Below are 25,341 nucleotides of genomic sequence, written 5' to 3' on the forward strand. Positions count from 1 at the left end.
GGGTTTGGAAACCTTGGGTGACATCCATTGTTGTCGGGATATGCTTTCTATCCTGTTCCTTGTGCTGATCATTCGTTTATCACCGGACCCAGCGGGCCCTATTTATACGGTTAGTTCAACTCTCTCACAATCCCAGGACCCCAGGTGCCCAGGCTTCCAGGACCCGCCCAAGGAAGATATGCCATATGGAGACCCATCCGGTGCCTTGGCCCCCACCGCGTCTTCTGTTACGTTACGTTAGCACCCCCGTGATGCAGCGAAGAATCTGCAGCATCATCACCAACGGACCCGGCCTTCTGGGCGCAGCAGGATATCGTCAATGATTTGCCACACCATCATACGGGCTGACACAGGCGTCTCTGTAGCTTGCGTCGCGGAGGATGATGGGCCTCCCCTCTGCACCAACACGCCCACACACACCACCCGGGAGGATGGACAATCCGGAGCAGAACCAACGAGGAGGCTGAATGCAAGGTCCTGGGTATGGAGCCAGCAGTCATATGAGGCCAGCAAGCGCGAACCTTAATGACCAAGCTAGCATCCGTTGGTACTAGTAGGCGCCGGGCGCAACCGACCACGCCCCCCTTTCCTCATTGTTTTCCCACCCGGCCTTTGGTTGCCCTGCGGGTGAGGGAAAGACGGAAGGAAGAACCTTGGTTATGGTACCGGTGACTTTGTAGAGACCGAGGTAGCGACGAGGCCGCTGTCCATAATCACCAGCACCAAGGCCCGCATTAGGGTGCCCTCGCCCGTCCCAGGTGCCGTTTGGGCCATTCTTGTCATCAGGGAGACGAGGCGGGCGGGACGACCGGAGCCTGTGCGTCTGCATCCGGATGGGTTGGATGGGATGTCTTGACGCTCTCCCAAATGTCAGTCAAGACTCAACAAAACGTAAAACAGTGAGCAGGGCGTTTTCCGTGAGTAATGATATGCAGGCCTGCCGCACGATTGCATATGGGCGATTCTGGTCATTCACCCCGTCGGACCTTCTTCCCCGGTTCCTCTACTTCGTTGAGAGAAGGGTGACAAGGCTACGTCTCGCCGCCGACGGGCCAAGCTTGGCGCACTTCTCCTAGATGGGCCATGGCTGAACGTCAACACAAGAAATATGAGGTAAAAAAATAAAATAAAATAAAAAGGTCCACGCCGGGCTAGAATAGCAAACGATCACCCACCCTCGCCCCCTTTTTCCACCATCCCGAACCGGCCCGAGATCTGCCATGTCCGACCAAGATCTTCCTCCATTTAGCGGCGCTGGCCAAAGTTGGCATGTTGGGGCCATGACGACGGGGCAGGCCATTCCGTTCCGAGCCTTGTGTGAGGTTGTTTTCGTCCTCTCTGGCAAAGCTCGGAAAATTAGCAAACATGCGTGATGCGAGATCGAGGTAGTCCACGTGCAGCCAGCCTACGGCGCGTCTCAGGTCCCAATGAAATCGGTAGTGTGCAGTAGTCGAGTGGGCCACCTCCTAGTCGAGCTCCAAGTTGCCCTTGGCTCGGTGCTCGAAGTGGCAAGGGCACGCGATGTGTCCTTCCCGCTCCGACCTTCTCGCCGCCCCTCGCGCTCTTCGGAGAATTCTTCGCCCGGTGTAGGGCGGGCGGGCTGGAAAGGTGGAAAGGTCATCGGCGGCTGAGGGAGGGTAGGAGGGCAAAAGGTGAATGCCAAATCGACATCTCGAAAGATCAACAACCCATTCACCTGGACCGACCAGTCCCCCCATCTGCAGGGACGCCAGCACTCGTCATCTGCAACGTGAACGGACAATCACAGGCGGTGTGTGCAAGCAAGGCAAGCAAGGCAAGCAGTAGAGCGCTAGCATGCTGGATGCATAAAAAATAAATAGGGGGCGGATCGGACGACGCACAGCAAACAGAACCCAGGCTAGGGATTGCGACATCTGGTCAAGATGGGGAAATACGCAACCCAGCTTTGGGTTCTCCGGAAAGAAGCAAAGAGCAGCAAAGATTGGCAGCGGGGGACCCGGCGGAGAAGTCTACACCGTGGCTGTGTGGGAAAGCACTGATGATACACTACTTCACCCAGAGCCACCACAAACACAACGGTGTGTGCAGCAGTCAAAAGCCACCAAAGGTCGGGAGCCGATCCGAGCGTCTGCTTCATTGCCTCTCTTGTAAATGAGACAAGAATCAAGCCCTCTTTTGACTGGGCAAGGTTCATGGGTGCTGCAGAAGCAGACTAGCTGGCAGCCGGGGAGAGAGTGAGCAAAATGGCTAATAAGACTCGGTGTGCATGGACAAGTGCCGCTCGTCGTATTCCGCGCTGCGGGCTGCCAATGGAGACGACCCAGTCCAGTGGGGTATCTACTTCTACCAAGATGCAAGGTGCCCCCCAGTCATGGCATCAGACCTTTGCGTTGGCTTGGACAAAATAGGAAAGGCGTGGGCAAGGTGTGTATGAACGCGAAAACGCGACGAGGCTTCTTGGCGTCACAATCGCTGCCCCAGACGACCCGTGAGAGATAGGGAGTCGTGGTGTTGCTTCTTCCGGCTGGTAATCCACCGAGGACGAAAAGATGTGGAAGCACCGGCACGATGCTGCGCCCCTTTGCCAGGGGTTCCCTCGTCCACTCAGAGATGGCTTACCAGTTTAGGCAAGCCGCAATGGATCAAGGCAGCCTGCCCGAAGTGGCGTTTACTTTGGTAATTCCAGGTATCGATATATGCTCGGTACATTCGTCCTTGCCAAACACCAGATTGGACAAAGCACAACCCAACCATGCCCTTCTCTCCACCTAGGTACCCTTCTGTATAAGGCTAGGAGGCGCTTTGAAAAATACGTCTGTGTCCCGCTAGTCGAGCCGTCATGACAATGCTCGGGTTCCCAGTATCGGACGCCATCCGATAGTATAAAAAAAAACGCGCATCGCCATCCGCCGTGCAGCGACGACTCTGTGGCCTGTGCTGGACGCAAAACCCCCCACGTCTCCGATGCGCTTGCAGACCGGCTACGGAGGCAAGATCGAGGAAAAGGGGGGGAGGATAAGAGCCTGACAGGTCGACGCAGGGGACGGTGGATTTTTCCTCGACCCTGAAATACGGCCATGCACTCGTCTGAGTCAGTCGGGCAGACAGTCAGTCCCCTTGCGCTGCTTCGGGATCGTTGATGGCGCAAAGAATGGGAGGGGGTCGGAGGAGGGGATTATGCGTGCCATCCTGCCGAACGCCTAATGGTTCCCGCCAAGTTAAGGGTACATGGGCCAGGAACCAGCAGAGCTGGCGCCTGCAGACTGGAGGCGGGGCTGCCCCGCCTCCGGGTTAGCCATTAGCGAGCGGCGGGGTGGGTGGTGGGTGGTCCGGGCGTGCTCCCGTCCTTTCCAAACCACCAGCAGAGTACGCACCAGACCCCATCAGGTTATTCTTGGGGGCGGGAAGGGAGAGCAGAGCAGCATGGTCAGGACGCTCCTGCGCACTACCTATCGCTAGGACCTCCAGCGACTTGTTTCCAGCCTCAGGGCCGTCAATAACTCATAGCCTAAGGTAGGGCCACCGGCACGGGCCTTACAAACTGAGTGGGGACGAAACCAGGTAGGGGCAATGGCTAGACTAGGGTGAACGAGCTTTTTTCAACCAAGCGAGGAAGGATCACATTAACCTAACCAGTCGAGCATCTTCTTCTGGGCAAAAGTGACCATCCCAGGAGCAATGCTACCCAGTCAGATGCGTCGTGTTCGCTTCTTTGCTTTTTCGTTCTTCCTTGCTTTTTTTTTTCTTTTTTTCTCGCTGTCATTCTTGCGGTCTGCAACCGACAGGACAATTTAGCGGTGTGTCAAGCAGGCTCCCGTCAGGTGGTGTAAGGCCTCTCGCCCGCATTGGCCCTCTTGTAAAAGTGCAGACCCCGAGCACTTGCCGGGCTATGACAAAGAAGAGCAGATGTGAGCACTTTACTCCGTTGGTTCCGGGGAAAGCGACGTTGCCTCCGGAGGGGTGGTGCGTATTACGGTCCAAGTCAGCCTCACTCTTTGCCCGCCATCCCACCGGCTTCCTCGGTGAAACAAACAAAAGGAAACCCCCCCTTCTTGGAGGCAAATCCCAGTGAGGGGTTTGGGGTGTTTTGATTCGCGCAGGCCCTCACCACACGCGGCTGGTTTCGGGGATTTCTTTGAGATGGTGGGATCTTGGACGTCAGAGACCGACTCGACCGTTTGTTCTACAGCATCGCTCCCCGGCTCCAGCGAGGCCCGGAGGGTGCCCACTACCACCCACCCACAGGGGGGCCGTGACTGTGATGTGCAGCAAGCAGAGGGCCAGGCGAGGCGAGGCCCGTCTGGCGCTAGCGTTGGGCTGGACTCGAAAGAGCTTGTGCATGTCACTTCATGTTCGTTGATATGTCGAACCTATCAGACACCCCTGTGCCAAATACATGCGGTTTCGACCAAGGCATGCAACCGCATGGTGATCTTGGCCTGGGCCTGGCCACTCGCGTTTAAGCTGGAGACGTCTTTTTGACCTGCCGCAAATATCGCCCATCGAGCATGAGGATCGGTGGTCTGGAGGGAAGGCCCCTCACATCGTGGCATCTGGCACACTCACTCCCTCAGTTAGTGGCACAGGTACAAAAGTAACATGCGCGAGCAAGGCCTGGGCTAGAAACGCACGTGCTAGAAAGGTTCACAGGTACCGTGGAGAGATCTAGAAAAATGGGTGCGTATCTGCAAGTTCTGGTCCAGAAGCTCCCGAGGCAATGGAACCCTACTAGGTGGAGTAGATTTAAGGGTGGTGGGAGCAGACGATGGAACTTCACGTAGCAGCTTGTTAGCGTTGATAGTAGCGTCCTCTTGGACTTGCAGAGGACGATCGGCAAGTCGCAAAAGGATCGACGACGGTCCTGGTCTCAGGCCCTCGGCGATTCGACTCCTGAAGATCCACACCGGTGGAACACCTCGCTGGATATTACGGCCACGACGAGAAGAAACCATAACGACCAGAGTGGAGAGAAAAATCAAAGGTGAAATTATTGGTAACAAAAAGGAAATGGAAGTAGCCGAAGGCAATGGGGAAGAAGTCGGAGGATCACGGCAGGATTTAACGAGGGCGGGACAGAGGATCGCTTCTCATCCCGCTTGGAGGAGGAAAAGTAACCACTGATACAATAAACTACCACTTACGGACACACCCGAGCGCGTCACTGCGAGTCTTCTCAACCACCAGCAGGCCGCCATGTGACAGCTTGTTCCACCACAGGGACCAGCACTTTGTCATCGCCGAGCCGAGTTAGACAGCGAGTTCGGCCGGGCTGCTGACGGGAAGAAGTGCACAATGGGCTGGCAGATGGCTGGCACCGTTGGACCCGAGTCGAGAGCGCAGGCGCGTTGCGTCTGTGCTTGCACTAGTAACGCCAACGGGCGGTTGAACGGAGAGAACACAGCTGCGAGAGAATCAAGGAGGGCGACGGATGGGGTATTGATTGCGCAAACATCTGGGCGTGCCCTGCGGCAAGTTCCTAGCCCTGGCCCAGAGGAGTCGGCTCGATGGTAGCGACCGTATGTGCCATTTTAACCTCTTTGATCGCCGGGCGAGAAAGGATTCTGCACAGCGGTAGACTTTGCGCAGGTCAACATGCCACATCAGGCAAATGGCAGAAGAAACATCAGAAGAAGGTCGTCAGAAAAAACCTTATTCTCAGCTGCCCGCCCCTGTCGCAGTCTTTTTTTGTCTGCCTCCACTGCCAACAGGGCGCGCTCAGGTTCGGCTCCGACTAACAGGGGTACCTGGTCATCCGTGCACCCATCACAGCCCCAGCTGTCGCCCCACCTAGACCAATGGGATTGGCGACGGGCGGGTGCGAATGTCTAGGGTGCGATCAGCTAGGGCGGGGACTGAGGGATTGCTCGACGGCACTTCGAAATGGGAAGGAGGGGCCCAGGGGACGGACTGCAGTGAACCCGCAACAACAGGCGCCAGCTCGCTGATCAAGGATCTTTGGTAGGCCTCTCAAGTTCTTCGTTCTTTTCCCTCGTCGCTGTCGCTCAATCAACATTAGCGCCCGCCTTCGATTGGAAGCCTTCACGCCCCTCCCTCGAGCTGCCAGCAACTCGGGAGCTAGTACTGAAGACCCAAGGAAACGACTGAGCCTGTTTTCTCCCTCCATGCATGTCTCGCACGACGACGCCACCTTGCAGGCACTGGGCTCGATGACGAGACGAGAGCCCTTTGCGCCGGGCATGCTGCAGCTACCTTGGCTACCTGGGCATCGACTGGGTAGTAGGTAGGTACCAAGATAGCGGTACCTCCTCCCATCATCTCGCACTGATGCACATACGGGGCCCTAGAAGCTGCTAGGGAAATGAGGCCATAGTGGAGTGTCACCAGCCGGGCAAAGACGCGTCGCCGTTCGCTGCCCGTGTCTGCCCGTGTCTGCCCGTCGGCCCTCTTCCAACCCGTCCCCTTGGGTGCCCAGTGGGCTGCTCTGTTTGACATTGGGCTTCTGCTGGTGCACAAAATATGCGTGCCGGCATTGACTTCTCGTGTCTGTCCCCTGTGCCAGCTCGGCACAAGGGACACCCAACCGAATCCGCGCCAGGTTCGACCGAAGCACGACAGCTGCCTCCCGCGAAACCCGGCCCTCTTGACTCCCCGGCTCGCGCTCTCGCCATGTCCCCCTTGCCGGGCCAGGAGGCCAGGAGGCCATCAGATCGACGTGGTGCTCCGGCCGGGGTCGCACCGTAGCCATCATGTACCTCCCAACCAGGGCCACCAGGCCTGTCCGCCATCGGCACCTTGCTTTCTCCATGTCTCGTGCGGTCCGCCTGCGCGCCCATGTTTCCACATGCAGTGACACCCACGCTGCCCTTTGGTGGTGGAGGTGATGCCGGCTTCCCTCCACCCACGGCCGAGGTCAGCCTCTGCCCATGTATGTACATGCACTCATACCCAAGTACATATCACTGCCGTCGCTGCCCCTTGTCGACGGCTTGCGTATAACCCCTCCCCATCACTCTCGATCCCTCCTTCCTGCCCCGGCCCCCCTACTTGCTCCCAAGCTCTTTGGCCCGAAAATCCTCAAGGCGGCCTATGTGCCCTGCCCATCCAACATCCACCCATAGAACCTCTACGTTTCGACTCTCATCCTGCCGTCCCAGTGGCCTCTTGGCCAGCCCTCCAGCAGCCCCCTAGCGCCCCCGTCATCCCCTGCCCACCGGCCGTCACTCTCCGTGGCTGCCACCACCAACCACCACCACTACCGCCCGCTGCTATTCATCTGTTGCTTCTTCTTCGTTCACCCCTCCTCAACAAGTCTTCTGACCCTTGCCCTTGTCCCTGTTTCTTCTTCGGCGCCGCGCTGTCGCTTGTCTCCTTTTCCCCCCACCTCCCCCCCATCCCACCCCTGCCCTCCTAGCAAGTGCATGGGGTAGGCCTCGGGACCGTGGCGCACATCGACTGAACCGAACTAGCCAACCAAACCAGGTCTCCCCCTCCATCTTTGCGCGTTAGCTTGCGCCTCTCCTTGCTTTCTAAAAGTGATACTTCTACCTGGCACCGCCGCCTAGAAGACCCTCTGCCCGTCCCCTTGGTTATGGTCTCGCTATTGACGAGCTATGGATTGCTCGCTTCCCGTCGAGGCAAGCGATGGGAGCTTCTTCCACTGGTCCGACCGTCGCAGCATGGATTCAGATGACGACCCGACCATGATGCTTGATCAAGCGCCAAGGTGGATGGACTCGGCGTTTTCCATGTGTCCCTCCCTGCACCCTTCAGCCCGGCCATCCCACCTGGACCGCGCCGGCCACCTCTCCCCCATCAGCACCAGCATGGACATGATCATGACCGCCGATGGTGCCTGTGACACCAGCTGCCCTCCATCGGCAACCGCCCCCGCCATGATCCACTCAGCATCCTCCTCCTCCTCCTGCGACGGCGACGCTTGGAGCAACAGGTTCGGGGACTCGGACGACCACAGCGCCGGCGAGAGTGCCCACGATGGCGATGCCAACTGGGAGCAGGGCTCTGACGATGTCCTCACCCTCCCCAAGACGGAACCGATGGACGACGATGACTACGTCTGCATGGATGACCTCAAGGAGGCGCCGCTGCCTCCTATCCCCAGCAGCGAACTCGTGACGGCGGGCATTCCCAAGGTCAAGAGGCCAAGGGGCCGCCCACGGAAGCACCCCCTGCCAGCCAACTGCGCAGCAAACAAGGTCACCAAGGGGCGTTCCAAGACGGGCTGCATCACCTGCCGAAAGCGTAAGAAGAAGTGCGACGAGGCCAAACCGCGATGTAAGAAATATCCTCTTTTTCACAACGCGGCATCGCCGTCCACTAAAAGGGCCCCCAATGTTATTCGTGAAGCGGAATCTGACATTGGAGCTCTTGATTGCGCAGGCATGAATTGTGAAAAGAATGCTGTCGTTTGCGAGGGCTATCCAGAGAAACAGATCTGGAAGAGCGGCAAGGAGAGGGCCGAAGAAGGTAAGTCGCGGCCCGCCAAATCCCAGACCATGCTTCTTTGCGTCTATGGCTGCTTACAACCCATCGTTCCTCAGCACGCCTCCAAACGTCCATCCCAACCGTCACCATGCAGCCCATCTTTGAAGGACTCGAGACGCTTGAAGATCGAATTTTCTGGAAGCATTACAATGATCACCTCAGCACAGTCCTAACCGTCGAGGGCGAGCATAGGAATGCATTCAAGGAGATGCTCATTCCCATCGCCACCAGAGACAAGGGCCTGATGCACTCGATCCTTTCGGTTTCCAGCACCCACCTGGACCTCGACACTCCATATGGTTCCAGCCTCCTCAAGAAACATCCCAAGACGACGGCTGCGGCCTTGGCTGAGCGCTCAAGCCACCACCGCGCTCAGGCCATAAATGCGCTGCAGAACCGTGATCCCAGGAGTTCTGATCTCTCCCTGTCGGCGACGTACGGCCAGATGCTGTGCCTCATCCTCGAGAGCGTCGCCGAGGGCCGGTCCGACGGGCTGCATCAGCTGCACCTAAAAGGGTATCAAAGGCTCGTCCGTGAGTCTCCACCGCAGGACCCCGCGCTCCGCGCCTTCATCACCGAGTTTTTCCAATACCACATCTTTGCCGACGAGCTCCTCAGTCAACAGGAAGATGCTGTGGCCTACGAGCTCTACGAGGAGCTTGTACTCTCGCCACCTGCCGAGTGCCAGGAGGCTCCGCGATTGCTGGGCGTCGTTGACGGGCTCTTTGGTCACCTTGGTGAGATCACGTCGATCCGCAACCGCATCAGGGGGCACTTGGAGGCGCACATCGACCCTCTGGTTGACTACCCCAGCCTTTTCAAGGCCGAGGCCATCAATCATGCCATATCGGATTGGGAGCCGAGCTGGCCTAGAGGCGACAGCAGGGAGCGTGTGGCTCCGCTGTATAAACAGATGATGTGGGTATACCTGTACCGCACCGTGTATCCGCCCTCGACATCACCGGCCTCGCCAGCCCCTTCGGCGAGCAGTGTGGCCACAGCATCCACGGTTTCCGAGGTATCTCTCCCTCCGCGCAGCATGCACTATCGCGTCTCGAACGCCGCCCCTGTTGGAGGGTCGACATCTCTGGTCAACACGCCACCGAGGTCGCCTGACGGCTCCTGTTCGCCATCTCCTGAACTGCTTTCGAACAATCCTGCTTCCATGCGGACTCAAGGCCAGGACGTCCCGACCCCTCACAGCCCACGGCATAACTCCATCACACACCAGAATGTCTCGGCCCATTGCCCCCTTTCCTCGGCTGCCTCATCCTTGTCATATTCTAGCTGCGACAGCTCCTCTCCGCATACCAAGAGGTCAGGCTCAACCTCGTCGTCGAGCGACGTGGTTCATCAGCAAGGCCAGCACCCGTACCAACAACAGGCGGTGTTGGACCAACACCACTGTAAGGCCAGCTCGCCGCCGCCGGTCCGGGTCCCCTGCCAGGAGGACCGGAGGGTGACGCTGGCGGTTGAGCAGTCGCTTGACATCATCGACTCTATCACGCCGACGGACCCGGCGCAGACGCTCCTCCTGATCCCGTGTCTCGTGGTGGGGACAGCGTGCTTCGCGCCGCAGCAGCAAGACCGCATTCGCGCTGCCGTACACACCGTCAGGGGCTACACTGGCCTGCGCAACGCGGACCGAGTCCTGGAGCTGCTCGAGGAGGTCTGGCGGCTCATGGCCGAGGGGGACTGGCTCGCTGTTTGGGACTGGCAGGGCGTTGCCTCTCGCAAGGGGCTCAATTTCCTGTGCGCTTGACCCTTCGGTCACTCTGCTCACCAAAAGAAGTTTTCTTCTCTGCATCTTTTCCATTGGATTTCCTATGGGATGGGCTTTTCATCATTGTCATTCCTATCTCTGTGTTTTTCACAAATACCTGTACTCGTGTGTTTACTCACACAGCTGGCGCCGCGGGCTCGACTCACTTGTTTCCCTCCCGGCCTAGCTAGCGTTCGCTTCTGCCTTTCTATCTTCTTGTTTCACACTATACCCGCTCGCTATTTCCGCCGGCTTGTTTCCGGGCTGTTTGCTAGATAGTGCGCGACTTCCTTTCGTTTTATTGTCGTTTCGGGACCGGTTATTGCATGTGGCGGGCAGTTGGTGGTGTTGACAGGATTCTGGGTTATGGCTTAGGGGTCTTTTTCCAAAGCGATGGTAGGATATCACCGGCTGGGCACAGGGGTAACACGGCACGGCTCATATACATGGTCAAGAGAAAAGGACATAAATGGTATTGGTAGTTTTTGATGGACAGAGGCTTCACAATCACAACCACTCTGGACACTGAGCGCTTGGTATAGAGTGACAACGGCGGCTGGACTGTGCCGGATTTTGGCCGTTTCAATTCTAGTGCCTACATGCTATGTACCTATGTGGGCATCTCTCTTCCTTGGTTTCCTCTCGGGCATACCAGTCACGTGAAGATGGGACTGTCTCTCTCCCCAAACGACACCCCAAAGAAAGAAAAAGGCGCTCAGCAGTTGTCGCCGTGGACGATGGTGCGCCAGTTCCAGTCGTCGGTGACGCTCCCCTGCATAAAGTGGACGTTGTTGGTGCAGCGCTCCTCGAGGTAGATGGCGCGCTCGCCGATGGTGGCGCACGGGACGGCCAGGGTGCCGACGTTGTCGTTGCACCAGAAGATGCCCGAGCCCCACTGGCACGCGGCGCGGGTGCAGAGCTTGCCCGTGAGGGTGCACGTGCCCCCGGCCCTGCGCAGCGTCTCGGCGCTGTCGAGGATCCACGGGATCCGCGCGATCGGGAGCTTGTAGCGCATGCAGTCGTGCGAGCGCTGGTGGTGGTTTGGTCAGTGTGTGAAAGTAGTAGTAGTAGTAGTAGAGAGTGAGAGAGAGAGAGAGAGAGAGGTGTCCGTATCTGACTTACAACGCCAGCAGGAGCGGCCTCGGCCTCGGCAAACTTGGCCATTTCGGCATGGGGACGGTTGAAGTTGAAGATGGAGTAGGTCTCGTTGAGCTGCCTGGCCTGCTGCTCGATGTTCTGAAGCAGGTTGTGAAGAAGGGAGAAATCCCCGGGTCAGCATCATCTCACTCGACTCGCAGCTGCAATCTTCTCTCCCTTCTCACGCACCTCAAACGTCGGGCCGGTCAGTGTGACCTTGCCCTTGCCCGGCTCCAGCTCGCCCTCCCACGTCATGTTTCCCATGGCGCCGGTGGAGACCGCATCGTCGCGGGGAACGATCGGCGACGGCTGTTTGTTAGGTGGGGGCCGAGGTTTCTAGGTCAGTGGCTGACTTGAGAGCAGACAAGGGTCGAGGTCTGCTCTGCGCAAAGATGCGCCGCTGGGAGGAGGTTCACCTTGGCGACAACGAGGACGGCCTGCGGGCCGGCGGCGAGCAGCAGCAGCGCGGCCGGCGAAGCAAGGTGAGTTAAACGCATGGTTGTTCTTTTTTTGGGGGTTTGCGGTGTGATTTTTGGTGACAATTCTGCGTCGTATGGGCGTTGTTGGCTTTTTTCTTGGTCGGTGGAGGGAGGGTTGTGTTGGTGAGCAAGGACGAGGAAGACCCATGCGAACTTTTTTGGAGTAATTTATACGTGAGCATGCATGTCCTTTCTGCTTCCACGCCCATCTGAGAACGTAGTGAGGATGGGATGGCGGGACGGTCAGTCCGCCGGGCTTGTTCAGCAAGTTTGGACCATGGCGGGTCGGCTTCGATGATGTGGTTTGCACCGGAGTTTGACTGTGCGTTTGTGGTGATTACAAGCCTTGCCGACTCCGTCACGGAGCGGTATATATATATATGCTGGCTTCCGCCACAAGATACAGACGACCTCTGTCTTCCTCCTAACGCAACAAGTTCTTCATGCGGGGGCTAGTTGTTACCATGTGACAGACTCACCTGTACGTGGTACTTGTACTCAAGTTGCAGAGCTGGGGAGATGAGGAGGCGACGTCGAGGAACCCGAGATACTTGTCAGTTGTGGAAATTCGGTGCTGTACAGGCCAAGGCCGGGTTGGCGGACTCCCATAGGTGTGTGTTCGCAGCACTAGACGGAGCAGTAACATGTACTCCAGGCGTTTGTAAGGCTACATATTGGTCGAGATTAGCCCCGAATATGACCATGAATACAAAAGATCACAAGCTACAAAGGATTAGGGCTCTCGGGTCTGTGGGACAGGCACAGACAGCACAAGTCATAATTACAATCCCGCGTGGGTTGAGATCACGAGTGTTTCCACACTTCTCGAGTGCTCTGGTACGCTTTCTGCAGCTAATATTTTAAGCGAGGTGAGATTCGCAACCGCACTTCTTGGTATCCCCCGCTTCGATGTAAGTCGCAAGCGCCATTTTTGGTATCATTGACGAAACATATCTCCCAATCTCCAAGTCCAAGAGGTGCGCAACCTCGGTGCCCCCTAAAATCCAACTCAAAACTCCATCCCAAATCCAGGGTTCAGATCCTGCCAAGCATGTTAGCGACACCAATGTCCCGATGCCTCTTGAAAAAGCGAGGAAGAGAACGGACAGAAGGTAGGGACCAGATATCTTACCATGCTGTCGTCCCAGCTGAAATTCCAGGTGCCAAACTGGACATTGTCCTCGAACCCCTGCAACATGTCTAGGTCCGAGAAACCGGGTGTCACCATGGGCGGCATCAGAAAGCTGCTCGTGGCGTCCAGGCCCAGCCCAAGACCGCCGCCCATGTCAAAGGGCTCCGCGCCGAGCCCCGCCGGCGCTGTCTCGGCAGCCTGCTGCTGATGGTGGTCCTGCATTTCCGCCGCGTTGGCCGTGGCCTCCTCCGCCGACGACTCGTGTCCGCCGCCGCCGCCGCCACTACCACCACCACCACCACCGCCGTGCTCACGGATGGCCCTCTCCTCAAATTCGGCCAGGTCGAGCAGCAGGTTGTGCGCGGCCGTGACCGACGCCGTCATGGCGGCGGACAGGGCGGCCGAGATGGCGTCCTCGCCGAGGCCCGACGCGATGGCGCGGTTGTAGGCCATCAGGCAGTCGCCGAACGCGACGCCCTGCGCGTTGGTCTCGCCCGACAACATGCGGCGCGCCGTCCAGGCCCGCGACGCCGCAGTGATGCTGATGATCTGCGCCGTGTCGTTGTCGTCGTCGCCATTGCCGTCGCCGTAGAGGTCCGCGGGGTTGGCGATGTGGGATGGGAGGTCCCCGTCGCCGCCGCTGCCGTGGGACTCGACCTGCTCGCGCGCCCGCTGCTCCAGTTCCACGACGGCGATGAAGAAGGACTGCATGGGGGCGCTGCGGAAGTGGCCCGTGCCGTTGAGGCAGAGGCGGTAGAAGTCGGCGTTGCCGTCGTGCGGGGAGGGCGCGCCGGGCGTCGCGGGGCTGCTGCTGGCGCACATGCTGCGGCCGATGGGGTCCCGGGCGGCCATGGTGTCCTGCATGAGCTGCTGGAGCTGGGGGGACGCGGCCGCATAGTCGGGAGGGGACGGCGCGGGGGCCCTGGCGGCGGCGGCGGCGGCGGCGACCTTGGCGGCAACGGAGCCGTGCATGACCCCGGTCGGTATGCAGATGGCCACGATCTTGAGGGCCGTGTCGAGCAACACCTTGCGCGAGTAGTAGAAGACGGGTGACCGCAGCGCCGAGCGCAGGACGGGGACGTGCAACGTAAAGTATGTGCGCGTTAGCATCAGGCGCGCGAACCGGACCCGGAAGCCCGCGGCGGAGGAGGGGTTCGCGGCCGAGGACATGCTGCCCGCGCCGGTCCCGACGCTCGACGAAGACGGGCCGCTGCCCCTGTCGCCGCCGCCCCCGGTGCTTTCGAGGACGCGTCGCATGGCGCCCTTGACGGCCCTCCCCAACGCCGCGTCAAGCCTCAGGGTCTCGTCGTACGGGACGGCGCCGACGCCGACGCAGTTGACGTGGCGCGTGACGGCCAGGCGGGTGGCAAAGGACTCGGCCAGAGCTAGCGGGACGGCCATCTCTGCGCCGGCGCCGCCCGCAAAGCTGGCGTCGGCCTCCTCCTGAGTGGCCAGCTCGGTTAGCTGGGCGTCGCTCAGGTCCGCGGGCGGGCGCGTGTTGTAGTCGTCCGGGTGCACGAGCGGGGCGCCGCCGGCGTCGACGGCCGACTGCAGGGCGATCTCGAGGATGGTGGCCCACAGGCGGCGACGCAGCTCGGCCTTGAGCAGCGGCATGCGGCGCACCAGCGTCGACGGGTCACGGTGCAGGCCCATGTACATGGCCGTGCGCAGCAGGCTGCCGGCCCCGACCCAGCTGGTGTCGGCGCCGGGCCCGCACGTCTGCCGGCACAGGTGGATCAGGCACTGGATCTGCAGGCCCGTCAGCGTCATCTTTTTCTTGTCGCGCATCAGCGGGTTGACGAGCCAGAAGAGCGCTTCGTACAGCCACCGCATGGCAAGCGACCTCAGCGAGAAGCGCTCGTCGTGGAAGACGGCGCCGAGGGCCATGCAGAGCTGGATGAGCACCACCGTCGCCTCATCCGTCTCGGCGGGCGCCCGCCAGTAGCGTTCGTAGTCGGCCCGGAAGGTCGGCACGTGCACCACGCGGTAGACCGTCTCGAAGGTGCGCAGATACGCCTCGACCAGCGAGTCGGCTAGCTCCCGCGACGGCATGTGCTTGCCGGGCGACGTTATGCTGGCAGGGTCTGGCGCGCGGCGGGCCTTGATCCTGCGGCCTATAGCCTTGCAGTCCATCAGCTTACGGTGCAGGCCCAGCAGCTCTGGGTCCCCATTATCTATCCTATCCTTGAACGCGAGCAAGCGATGTATCTTTGGCGTGTCAGCTGAGAGCACCAAGGCCCGGCATCGAACTACCAGGTAGAACGGGACATGCTCACCATGCTCCTATTGCCAATAATGGAGCCATTAAGCCAATGACTCTGCCCAAAATAACGGGTCTTCTGGATGCTACCCTCACGAATTTCCATCCAGGGCCCTTTACGTCTCGCCTCCTGGCGGGCATCGGCCTGGCCGTGCAACCTCACCGATGCCAGTTGCTCTTCCAGCTGACGCACCCTTCCCTCGAGGTAGTGGGAGTGGCCCGACGAGGTGACGGAGCTTGGGGCGCTGCTGCGGTGACTATCCGGGGCTCGGGAGCTGGCGTCAGTGTTGCAGCTGCTCCCGAGTGGCTCGCTGAGGGACTCGGGGGCGATAGGATGCCAGAAGCCGAACTCGTCCTTCTCGCCAGGGTAGCCAACTTGGGCGCGCGAGGCATTCTCGTCAAGGACTGACAAGCTGCCTGCCGTTGGCTGCTTGGCCGGCAGCAGCGCCGGCCGGTCCCTGGACGGCCCGGAGTCCGGAGGCGGAGGCGGAGGCTGGCTGGGGGTGTAGGTGCAGTGCGGGTGCTTCGTCTTGATGCACGTGTCGCACGGCGCGCCCCTGTCGCACTTGACCTTTCTGCGGCGGCACTCCTCTGGGTGGGCGCGTGTTAGCGGCCGCGACAGGAGGAGGAGCTTGATGCGGACTTGCCACATGCTAGCGCTGGTCTTCTGCGCTTTTTTATCGTTGCGCGGGCCATGTTGCGGTCGTCCATGTTGCCTTGTTGCTTGGAGGCGGTTGAGGTTTTGTAAGGAAGCACGGATGTCCTCATGGAAAAGTGATAGCTGGGGTTGTGGGATGGATGTCGATAGTCCAAGCTATCCGACTTGCACATTCCCGATCCAGGCTGCTTGGCAGGGGCAGCGACATCGCAAGTCGTCGCATTATCTCGGACTCTCGGGGTTAAGGAGTCGCCTCGGTGTTTTCTGATTGGTCGAATTTGCCGAGCCGGTGGTGAAATTGCCCATGCTGACAGGAGGATCCTTGTGACGATGAGAGCTGCAAGCTGCCATGTGAGTCGGTTCTGACTGTTAGTATCTGCAACGGAAAGGTATGGTCGACTTGCCTGCTGAACAAAGAAAACAGTAGAAGCAGTATATAAAAAGAGAATATGCAAAATCCAAACAAACTCCGGTCGTCCCATAGCCAAAAAGAAAACCAAAACACCCAAGAAGGGGAATAACACGGGAATCGTCATCATAACTCCATGCTCATGTTCATGCCCTGGCCAACAGGGTCCGCCGCCGCATCTCCACTACGGCCAGCACCCGCAGCCCCCGCCTCCGCTCCATCGCCACCGACAGCTGCTTCTCCGCCGCCAATGCCGCCGCCGCACTCGACAGCCATCTCGGCCGCGTGCGTCAGCTGCGAGATGTCGTACGCCGACGGGTCCACAAAGCTAGCCTCCCACAGCCTGTAGTCGTCGCCCGTCATGTTGCCCATGTTGACGTCGAAGAACATGGCCTCGACCGCGTCCGCGTCTGGCAGACGCAGCCCGGGCTCGAACAGCATGGTGCTGCTGCCGCTTGCGCCGCCGACGCCAAAGCTGGTCCCAAAGTCTCCCGGCTCGCCGGAGAAGACACTGCCGCCGCTGCTGTTACTCACACCAAATACGGGAACGCCCGTGTACGGATCGCTGCCGACGCTGCCCGGACTGAATCCGGCGCTGCCAAACATGTGGGAAATGTCCACGCCGCCGCCGTTCGCAGGAGCCGAAGACTGGCTACAGTACGCGGTAGACCCGCTTGCAACGGGAATGGGGCCAAAGACAAGGGTTCGTTGATCTAGGCCTGTGTTAGGTATTGTCACGGCTGGGCTGGCGGGTAGGACTTGTCCTAGAGGGTCCAGATGCTGGTACGCTGCGCTGCCGAAGCTACTGCTCCTCCTGGAAATATCAGCAGCAGCGGTTGCGTAGGGAGACTGGGCTGCCGCTGTTTGGATGGGAGGCGACGCTGCCAGCGGCGGCGAGGCTGGCGGCGCAAATGACGCGGCCATGGATTCTTGGTTCGGAACTGCTGGCGTCTTTGAAGCACCCGAGGCCGTGTTCGGGGCCTGGTTTTGGTGGTGAGCCATGGACCGGAGATGATCAAGCAGCTTGTACCGAGCGCTGACGTAGCTGTTGCCACGCTCGCCCATGCCGCGGAGCAGGTTCAGTCCCATGTTCATAGCATGGGTATTTTGCGCATCTGCAGGGAAGGCGATGCAGACCATGAGGAGGACGATGGAGGCAGAAAAGATGTGTTCGCTGTCCATGTATCCATATGTGGCTACAGCGGGCATGGTGTTAGTGGCTGGCAACTTCGTCTCACGCCTTTGCCTGCCTCCCTCGTGGTTACTTACCAACAAGATCTCTCTGCGCGGCGATGCTCATGAGATTGATAGAGTCACGGGCGGCGTCGACGCACATCTCAATGACGTTGACGGTAGTGCGAGACAGCCCCTCCTTCCAGTCGCCCCAGCTGTCTCTGTTGGTGGCCGTACTTTTACCCTTTTCGCTGCCGCTGCTATTGCCGCTACATGAAGCCGCAGCACTGAGGAGGCGTTTTTTGACAACGTGGAACAGCAACGGGCGGGCCGTCATGTTGATGCACTGATAGTAGTGTACCAGAGTTGAGACAGACTCGCGCGACATGGCCAGGCGGGCCGGGTGGAAGCAGAGCTGTCTTGGCAGCTCACAGCGCCAGCGGGTCAGGGCGAGCATGATGTCCTTGACAGAGGCCATCAGCTGGGCGATGGACGACTTGCCGGCGCCGCGGCGGAAGATGTGTTTGTTGACATCGCCCAAGATGCGTGACAGCTCCGTGTAGTGGCGTAGCACCAAGGCCGGGCAGTACTCGGGCTCTGAAGGCAGGGGCGAGGGAGGGTGGACGCCGACGTCTTCGTCCTGGATGGTGATGGGATTCCCGGACTTGGCGCAGAGGATGCGATCGAGGCTGTAGATACTCCACCAGACACGGCGACGGTGCTCACGCCCCGCATCGCTGATAGCGGTCTGGTGATTGCTGTCGGGCAATGGCGGGATTTCCTGGTGCAACCCCAGAGAGATGGCCATGCGTAGGGCCATGCCGATATATAGGAAGGCAGCGTCGCGGCGGTTCATGTTCTGCATAAAGTAGCCGATAAGGGACAGCGTCTCGACACACAGGACGGAGCCGTCCTCGTGCACATCGGGCAGAAGCTGCAGGGCATGGGAGAAGTATTCGAACCCTGGAGGGCCTTTGAAATCCACCCATTGGTTGATGGAGTAAAGCTGACCAAAAGCCAAAATGACGAGGATTTTGGCGAAGCGCAAACATGCTTCGGAATCGGCCAGATCCGGGGGCGGACTGTGGTAGGCCTCGAGGAAGTCGCGCTCGAAGGTTTGCGGGTCTGAGAAGGAGAGGATGGTGCCGATGTAGGTGTACTGGGCGGCGTAGTACCAGCGGGCCGTGTCGATGGGAGGTAACCGCAGGTGAGTCCTGACGGAGAGCCGCCGAGGCGCCAACAAGCCAGGTTCGTAGAAGCTGGTGTCGAGATCGAGGCTGACATCGTCAGGGTACTTCACGCCAGGCAGTCTACGGATACTACGCAGAAACGGGTCAGAGTGACCAGGGCCCTTGAAGCTCCCCCGAGGGTCTGCGAGCGAGAATATCTTGGTAAGCCACTGTGGTAGCTGCGATGTAATCACCGAAATGCATAACAACTCACTCGTCGACGGCCGGGACTCGGCATCGTGGAAATCCATGCGACGAAAGACCTCGAGGAGCGCGTTCCCGTCGACAGTTTCCTCATCGTCCTCGTCCACGGCGGACGGAGCGGGTGGTCGCGATCTTGCCGGGATGGGGACTGAAGCGGGCCCCTGAGAGCTCGCGGCGGCAAGGGCGTCATCATAAGCCTTTGCCTTGAACTCCAGATCTCGGAGGTACCTATGGCAGTGTCAGACATTGTGCCAAGAACGAATGTCGAATAACACAGTGCTCACTGTTCCTTGACTGTAATGTTGCGACCCCCCTCCTCGTAGATACAGTCGAGAGAGACCTCACGACATCTCTGACACCTCGGCCGGTCTCTGGTGCATGACGTGTGCCGACGTCGGCACTCGTTGCAACTATGAGTTCTTGGCGTTAGTGTGCGCCCCCTATCCGCCGTCTTTCTTGTCGCAACCCGCCTAAAAAATAGCCTAGACAAACATACGCGATGGGCCGGACAGCGGCAGATTCGGGAAGGGAAGGCGACGCGGTGTCTGGCGACGATGAGGGCATTTTTACGTGACGTAAACTCCAAGGCCGCCTTTTGTCTGGTTGTTGTCAATCTCTAGAGGCCAGAGCCCCCAGGCCGAAGACGGCGCCGAAATAGTGGATAGGGCGCTGGAGCTAAGGTGCTAGCCTCTATTTTGTCGGAGAAGAGTCACATCTGGGAGACAGGGTCCAGTTACTGATGCAGTTGCGGGGTCGCCAGCAGCTATTAAGTTCAAGTGACTTGACTTCTGGAGGCACGATCCTTGGGCAGGTCGTTTGCCTGCTTTTCTCGATAACGCTCGCCAGTTCGAGGTCAGTCTCACCATCATCAGTTTGAGATGCAGTGGGCGGCCTCCACAGCCTCGGTGTGTGCACAAACCTGACACGGGCTGAGATACATGACGCCCAATCGTGGCCAGCTTCCTCTGCAGGGCCATGCAGAAATCGAGCGACGGGTTGGATGCCCGCCTCATTTCGTAGTGGCTTTCCGGGCTGTGGTGGAGGAACAGTCAATTGATCGAGTGACGACAGACAGCCAGTCCCCCGCATTGATTACTGGTCAGTGGGGGTCAGTGGGGCGCGGTGGACCAGGGACCCCTCGGGCTGCTTTTCCGGCGGCATTCAGCCACAGGCGCTTCTGTCAGCCTACAGTAGCGCAGCTTGTATATCTCATTGCCTGGATGATGTGCATTAATCTTGACATAATCGCCCAATGAAGCAAACTCTGCGAACTCATGATACCAACATTCAAGCCAGGCCAGGAAACACCTCCCGATCCGTCAAATCAAGCACCACCATGTGCCCCGGCGCGTGCGCCATGACGGTCCCCTGCAGCCCAGCCTGCCGCACCGCCTCCTGAGGCGTGACGCCGCAGCCCCAGAACACGGGCACAAACTCACCCCCACCACCACCCCCCTCGTCCCCAAGCCCCTCCCCCGGCCCAAACGCGCGCCCGCTGCCGTCCCCGCTCAGCGGCGCGTCCCCAAACTCGGGCCTGGCCACGTCGGCGACCCCCAGCGCCGCCGCCCCGTCCCACCCCCACGCCACGGGCTCGCCGTGCGAGGACGCAAAGGCGCGCGTCACGTCGCGCACCCGCTCCACCTCGGCCCCGGCGCGGTACGGCCGCATCGACACCACCATGGTGGCGCCCGAGAAGACACCCGCCGCCATGAGAGGCACCGTCGTGCGGTACATGGGCACGTTGCGGCCCTGCGCCACGTGCCGCGGTGTGAGCCCCGCCGCCGCCAGCGCCGCCTCGAACGAGTACGAGCACCCGACCAGGAACCCGACGTGGTCCGCCGTCCACTCGGCCGCGATGTCGGTCTGCCGCTGCGCCGTCAGCACCCCGTCCCTGTAGACCGTGTAGGCCGGGAAGTCGTGCCGCAGGTCGATGTCGGCCGCCACGGGGAGAGTTGTTGTTGCTGCTGCTGCTGCTGCTGCCTTGACGCCGCTGTTGCGGGGCGCGGCCACGTGCGACACCAGGGCCGTCGCGTCGCCCGGCGTCGCGGATTCAGCCAGCAGCGGGCACGGGACCGGGTTGCGCGCGCAGAGCAGCCGGAAGTCGGCCGCGTACCGCTTGGGCAGCACGAGCAGGTTTGCTTGCAGGTAGGACGGCGCGAGCCCCGATGTCTGCCCCGTGAACGTCTTGTTGCGCGCCGCTAGGCGTACCGCCTTGCCCGTCTGGTAGGCGTCGACGGGGGTCGATGTGGTTTGTTCTGCCATGTCTTGGTTTGTGCAGCTGAATGCCTATCCAGTGTGATGATTGGCCAGTTTGTTAAAAGCACCATCCCCCTGATGTGAACTTCTTGTTACGGCGGCCTTTATACCTTGGATCCCAATACCCATGACCGTTCCTGAGAAGCAAGGTGCGGATTTCTACTCCTAGCCTCAGGTGGTGTTCTTCTGTATAATCATCAAGCACTCCAAGATCTGAAATCCCCAATCACCTCCACGTTCGCAACGACACCACCATCGGGCAGTCAGGGGTGCCCAGCTGACATGGGAGCTGTGTTCGGGGACCCACTCCGACGCATGCAGGCTGCAAGCCACTCGCTCAGCCCAGTGGAAGGGTTGCAGCCGCAAGTCACATGGCGTCACAGGAGACAAGAAGGTATCCGATCAAAAGACTTGTTTTATTATCGACAGACCCAGCCCAACCATTTTTAAACGCCCGGCAAATACAGAGCCCCGAATACGCCTGGTTAATGTGCCGGTAAACGCCCAGTCCCTAAACTCCGTTGATGTAAGCCAAAGAGACCTCTGCAAAAACGTACCCAAGATAACGGCAAGAAGAAAATGTGCAGGTAGAAGAAGAAAAGAGAACAAACAATAGGGGATATCAAGAAACAAAAAGCAAAAAAATGTGAAGAAAAAGCGGCCAAACAGTCGCGCAATCACAACCATCGGCTAAGCAGCCCCAGCGAGGGCCGCCTAGTTGGCAGCCCTGCCGGCCCAAGCCCTGGGGTGGCTACGCCCGCTGGAACGCACGGCGAGCGGCTCCCCGACCTGCTCCTCCGCGACGTCCTTCTCGGCCTCGCTCCTCCTGTTCGGGAACGCGCGGGCGTGGCGACGCGGGATGGCGACGGGGACATCATGATCAGCAGCGGCAGCAGTAGCAGTGGACGCCATGGCGGGGATCTCGACAGAGCGGCGGGCGCGGCGGGCGGCAAAGGAGCGCGGGTGCGAGCGGGGGACGACCGAGGCGGCGGCGGCGATGTGGTGACGGCGGCGCATGGGCTCCTCGTCGTCGTCCTCGCCCTCGACCACGACGTCGTGCACCGTCTCGGCGCGGCGCTGGCGCGCAAAGGCGCGCGGGTGGGCGCGGCGCTCGAGGGTCACGGTCGGCTGCTCGGCTGTGATGCTGCTGGGCGCGCGGGCGGCGAGGCCGGCGGTGGCGGCGGCCGGGCGCGGGGCGGCCAGGGCCAGGACGGGGAGGGCGAGGAGGATAGCGGTGGGGAAGTGCATCTTGGCTGTATCTGGAGTTTGGGGTGTAAGTCGGTTGTTAGTTGTGGTAAAGTTGCAAGTGTAGATGAAAACCTGGGTGGATCGGGAAGTGGTTCTGGTCCGATTCTGGGTGGTTTTAACAGCTTGTGTTGGCGGTGGTTGTGTTGGAGTGGGTGATGGTGGTGATGATGTTTCTCAGAGGTGTCGCTTGTCACTGATCATTTGTATCCGCCACGAGACTAACTCCAACGCATTCAGGTCACAACCCATCGCATCCTGCATGGAAACAGCCCTGCTTCATCCCCGCCGCCCACAGTAACCACCTTACTCCAGACAATGGCACCCGATGGCAGTGAGGCAGCAAGTCGTCCGCCAAGAAGCAAGTCTGGGGTAATGCGAGGTTTGGCAGCCGTCTGTCTCATCTTACTGTGGCAGCCTGCTGCGCCATGCAGGACAGTAACGTAACGGGGCGTGGTGGGTCGCCAAGAAAGGTGGGCTGTCCAATCAGAATGCTGGACAAAAATATTTCCTTCCAAAAGCGGGCAGCAAGTCCAGCCATTGACCTTTGTATAGGCCATCAAGGTAGATTGTGTGTCCAAATAAGACTGACCCAGCCTTACTGTTGACTGGCCTCATCATCACTCAACGCGACTTACCAAACACGAAGCATTTGCAATCTCTCATCTTTCTTTGCATACAAGCTAATACAAACCGAAACAGGCCAAGAATCGCAAATTTTACTCCTTGCCTGTTTTTACTCTTACCTGTGCCAGGGACCGCTACCGCTCACCAACGCTCCCCCTCGGTCCCCTCAAACTCCGAGTACAGCACCGCCTCGAACACGATGCCTCGGTCCGCAAACCGCGCCCGCAGGTCCTCCAGCGTCGCCTGGACGTCCGACCGCAGCACTATGGCGTCGCTTTCCGCGGGGTCGGCTTCCAGGTCCCTGTGCTGCTCCTGCGCCAGCACCAGCACGACCCTGCGCAGCCTCGGCGTCGTCGCCGCCGCCGCCGCAGCCCCGTCGCCCGCCAGCCCAGCCAGGCAGCCGTGCAGGTCCGCCAGGTAGCCCTCGAGGGCCGGGCGCGCCCCCTCCCTGCGGGGCTCCCAGCAGCGGCGGCCTAGCATGGGGTCGCGGGCGAGCATCCAGTCGTCGAGGAAGCAGGGGCCGTTGTGCGAGAACACGTCGCCCCTGTTGTACTCGTCCTCGCGCCTCCTATACTTTTCGTCAATCCTGCTGTGCGTGTCTTCGTCGCTGTTGTCCGTGTCGTCGTCGCTGTTGTCCGTGTCCTTCCTGTACCAGCGCTCGTGGCGCTCGAGCGCCTCGGCCAGGGCCACCTCGGCGGGGCCCAGGTCGCGCGCGTGGCGGACCGACGGGAGCGCGAGCAGGCACGAGTGCGTCGCCGTCTCTGACTCCAGGGGCGGCGGCGGCGGCGGCGGCGGCGACGACGCCGGGTCGAGGCGCCAGAGCGGGCCGCGGCGCCAGGACGACATGGAACCGTTCTGGAAGCTGATGGACGAGTCGAGGCTTAGCAGCTTGAGATAGACGGCCGCGATGGGCTCGACCAGGCGCAGCTCCTCGACCGTGGGCGGCAGCAGCTCCGCCAGCGGCGTGTCCTTGAGCTTGGTGCCGGCCTCGTGCAGCAGCTCGAGCCGCACCGTCAGCCGCTTGACGCCGTCCAGCGTCGCGAGCCCGTTGAGGGCGCGCCGGCGGCTGGCGAGCGGGCCGCGCGACGGCCATGCCTCGCTCGGCTCGGCGGGTTCGGGCTCGCCGTTGATCGAAGGGCCAAAGATGGCCGGCTTTTCAATGTCAGGATCCTGGAACCATACGACGTCGTTGTTCATGGGCTCCCCGTCGCTGTTTATGGGCTGCCACATGATCTCCTCCATCTCGTCGGGATCTATGTGATCGAAGATCGGAGGCTTCAGGGTGCCCCTGAGCTGCGTGAGCTCCAGGCTACTCAGGCGCATGTTGATGTGTAGATCCTCCACGGAGCAAGGCAGGCCGCCCGGAATGTGCGGGTAGCGCGCGAACGCCGAATCCATGTCGTCGGCGCTCCAAGTGGGGTTTCCAGACTCCAGCCTTCCGTAGTCACACTCACGCGGCCTGAGGAAGGTGAAGGCCCGCAGCGCCGGGAGCAGCCGCCACATGGTCCGCAAGTCGAAGCTGCTCATCCCGCTCTCGACCAGCCGCAGCTCCTGAACCGCGCTGTTAACCTTGGCCGCGGTTAACTTATGCTTGGCCAGATACATCCATTTTCCCATTATTTTGTGTTCGACGTGATTCCAGTCCAGCCTCGAAACTCCCCTATCCCACGAGAAGTGCGGTACGTGGAAGGGGCCATTATCTCTGTGAATCTCCAGGATGCTGACCCCATGCATCGTTGCCGCATCCAGGATTAGAGGCAGCGAGATCCGATCCTGGTATAGGTCAAATCCGCCCCAGCGGCGGCCCCAAGCTGCTGGCCGAAGTCGTAGCGTCCGTACCCCCGTGACGGATTTGTTTCTCTTGATGCCCTTGTTCACTTTCCTTAGGAACGAGCTGCAATTGTGCTTTTCCTTGTGGTTGCCGAAGCTGATATCCAGGGGGAGGATTGACAGCGTCTTCAGGCGGGGCAAGCGGCGATAGATCATATTCGCTATGCGGTAGCCGCTGCTGCTTTTGGGCATCAATGAAAATGCGAGGGTGATGGACTGCACCTGTCTCGTGAGATGCGGGTGCTTTTTTATCAGGGTGTTGCACAGCCTCATGGCGGTGGCGTCAGAGGTCAGTGTGATGTCCCGGTAGAGGGGACCAAGCGCGATGATGTACATGCGGCGTGAGGTCAGACAGAGGTTGTAAAGGTCGCGCCTGCCCTCGGGGGAGTACTTGATATGCCTGCTCGCGTCCGCGGCGCTGTCGAAATCACCCGTCTGGAGATGGCACGTCAGCTGTTCCGCGATCACCATCCAGATCTCGTCGGGCAGGTGCGG

The 25,341-nt window shown here is 60.1% G+C and overlaps 9 protein-coding genes across 9 annotated transcripts; 2 read left to right on the plus strand and 7 right to left on the minus strand.

Moving 5' to 3' along the window:
- Positions 1-440: 440 nt before the first annotated feature.
- GGTG_02443 (hypothetical protein) lies at positions 441-1,198 on the minus strand. The gene is made up of 3 exons (XM_009220215.1): positions 1,176-1,198; positions 947-1,072; positions 441-851 (listed from the first exon to the last, which is right to left on the minus strand). The coding sequence occupies exons 2-3, from the start codon at positions 970-972 to the stop codon at positions 551-553; spliced, it is 327 nt and encodes a 108-aa protein (XP_009218479.1). The 5' UTR covers positions 973-1,072; positions 1,176-1,198; the 3' UTR covers positions 441-550.
- A 3,457-nt stretch (positions 1,199-4,655) lies between these two features.
- On the plus strand, positions 4,656-5,103 carry GGTG_02444 (hypothetical protein; the record flags this gene model as incomplete). The annotated part of the gene is made up of 2 exons (XM_009220216.1): positions 4,656-4,659; positions 4,715-5,103. The coding sequence occupies 2 exons, from the start codon at positions 4,656-4,658 to the stop codon at positions 5,101-5,103; spliced, it is 393 nt and encodes a 130-aa protein (XP_009218480.1).
- Positions 5,104-6,283: 1,180 nt separating this feature from the next.
- On the minus strand, positions 6,284-6,748 carry GGTG_02445 (hypothetical protein; the record flags this gene model as incomplete). Its single annotated transcript, XM_009220217.1, has 1 exon — positions 6,284-6,748. The coding sequence occupies one exon, from the start codon at positions 6,746-6,748 to the stop codon at positions 6,284-6,286; it is 465 nt and encodes a 154-aa protein (XP_009218481.1).
- Positions 6,749-7,555: 807 nt separating this feature from the next.
- On the plus strand, positions 7,556-10,747 carry GGTG_02446 (hypothetical protein). The gene is made up of 3 exons (XM_009220218.1): positions 7,556-8,235; positions 8,341-8,427; positions 8,502-10,747. The coding sequence occupies exons 1-3, from the start codon at positions 7,620-7,622 to the stop codon at positions 10,205-10,207; spliced, it is 2,409 nt and encodes an 802-aa protein (XP_009218482.1). The 5' UTR covers positions 7,556-7,619; the 3' UTR covers positions 10,208-10,747.
- Positions 10,748-10,922: 175 nt separating this feature from the next.
- On the minus strand, positions 10,923-11,919 carry GGTG_02447 (hypothetical protein; the record flags this gene model as incomplete). Its single annotated transcript, XM_009220219.1, has 4 exons — positions 11,761-11,919; positions 11,534-11,653; positions 11,330-11,443; positions 10,923-11,237 (listed from the first exon to the last, which is right to left on the minus strand). The coding sequence occupies exons 1-4, from the start codon at positions 11,839-11,841 to the stop codon at positions 10,923-10,925; spliced, it is 630 nt and encodes a 209-aa protein (XP_009218483.1). The 5' UTR covers positions 11,842-11,919.
- Positions 11,920-12,462: 543 nt separating this feature from the next.
- GGTG_02448 (hypothetical protein) lies at positions 12,463-16,096 on the minus strand (the record flags this gene model as incomplete). The annotated part of the gene is made up of 4 exons (XM_009220220.1): positions 12,463-12,865; positions 12,956-15,163; positions 15,232-15,806; positions 16,039-16,096. The coding sequence occupies 4 exons, from the start codon at positions 16,094-16,096 to the stop codon at positions 12,833-12,835; spliced, it is 2,874 nt and encodes a 957-aa protein (XP_009218484.1). The 3' UTR covers positions 12,463-12,832.
- A 312-nt stretch (positions 16,097-16,408) lies between these two features.
- GGTG_02449 (C6 transcription factor) lies at positions 16,409-19,906 on the minus strand (the record flags this gene model as incomplete). The annotated part of the gene is made up of 6 exons (XM_009220221.1): positions 19,808-19,906; positions 19,385-19,711; positions 19,173-19,298; positions 18,899-19,116; positions 17,552-18,826; positions 16,409-17,478 (listed from the first exon to the last, which is right to left on the minus strand). Exons 2-6 carry the CDS (start codon positions 19,450-19,452, stop codon positions 16,409-16,411), a joined length of 2,757 nt encoding a protein of 918 aa, XP_009218485.1. The 5' UTR covers positions 19,453-19,711; positions 19,808-19,906.
- A 19-nt stretch (positions 19,907-19,925) lies between these two features.
- Positions 19,926-21,355, minus strand: GGTG_02450 (hypothetical protein). Its single transcript, XM_009220222.1, has one exon. It carries the CDS (start codon positions 21,148-21,150, stop codon positions 20,176-20,178), a length of 975 nt encoding a protein of 324 aa, XP_009218486.1. The 5' UTR covers positions 21,151-21,355; the 3' UTR covers positions 19,926-20,175.
- A 503-nt stretch (positions 21,356-21,858) lies between these two features.
- On the minus strand, positions 21,859-25,317 carry GGTG_02451 (hypothetical protein; the record flags this gene model as incomplete). The annotated part of the gene is made up of 2 exons (XM_009220223.1): positions 21,859-22,403; positions 23,166-25,317. 2 exons carry the CDS (start codon positions 25,315-25,317, stop codon positions 21,859-21,861), a joined length of 2,697 nt encoding a protein of 898 aa, XP_009218487.1.
- Between the last annotated feature and the right edge of the window lie 24 nt (positions 25,318-25,341).

Source organism: Gaeumannomyces tritici (genome assembly GCF_000145635.1).
Source record: "Gaeumannomyces tritici R3-111a-1 unplaced genomic scaffold supercont2.1, whole genome shotgun sequence".
Taxonomy (NCBI): Eukaryota; Fungi; Ascomycota; class Sordariomycetes; order Magnaporthales; family Magnaporthaceae; genus Gaeumannomyces; species Gaeumannomyces tritici.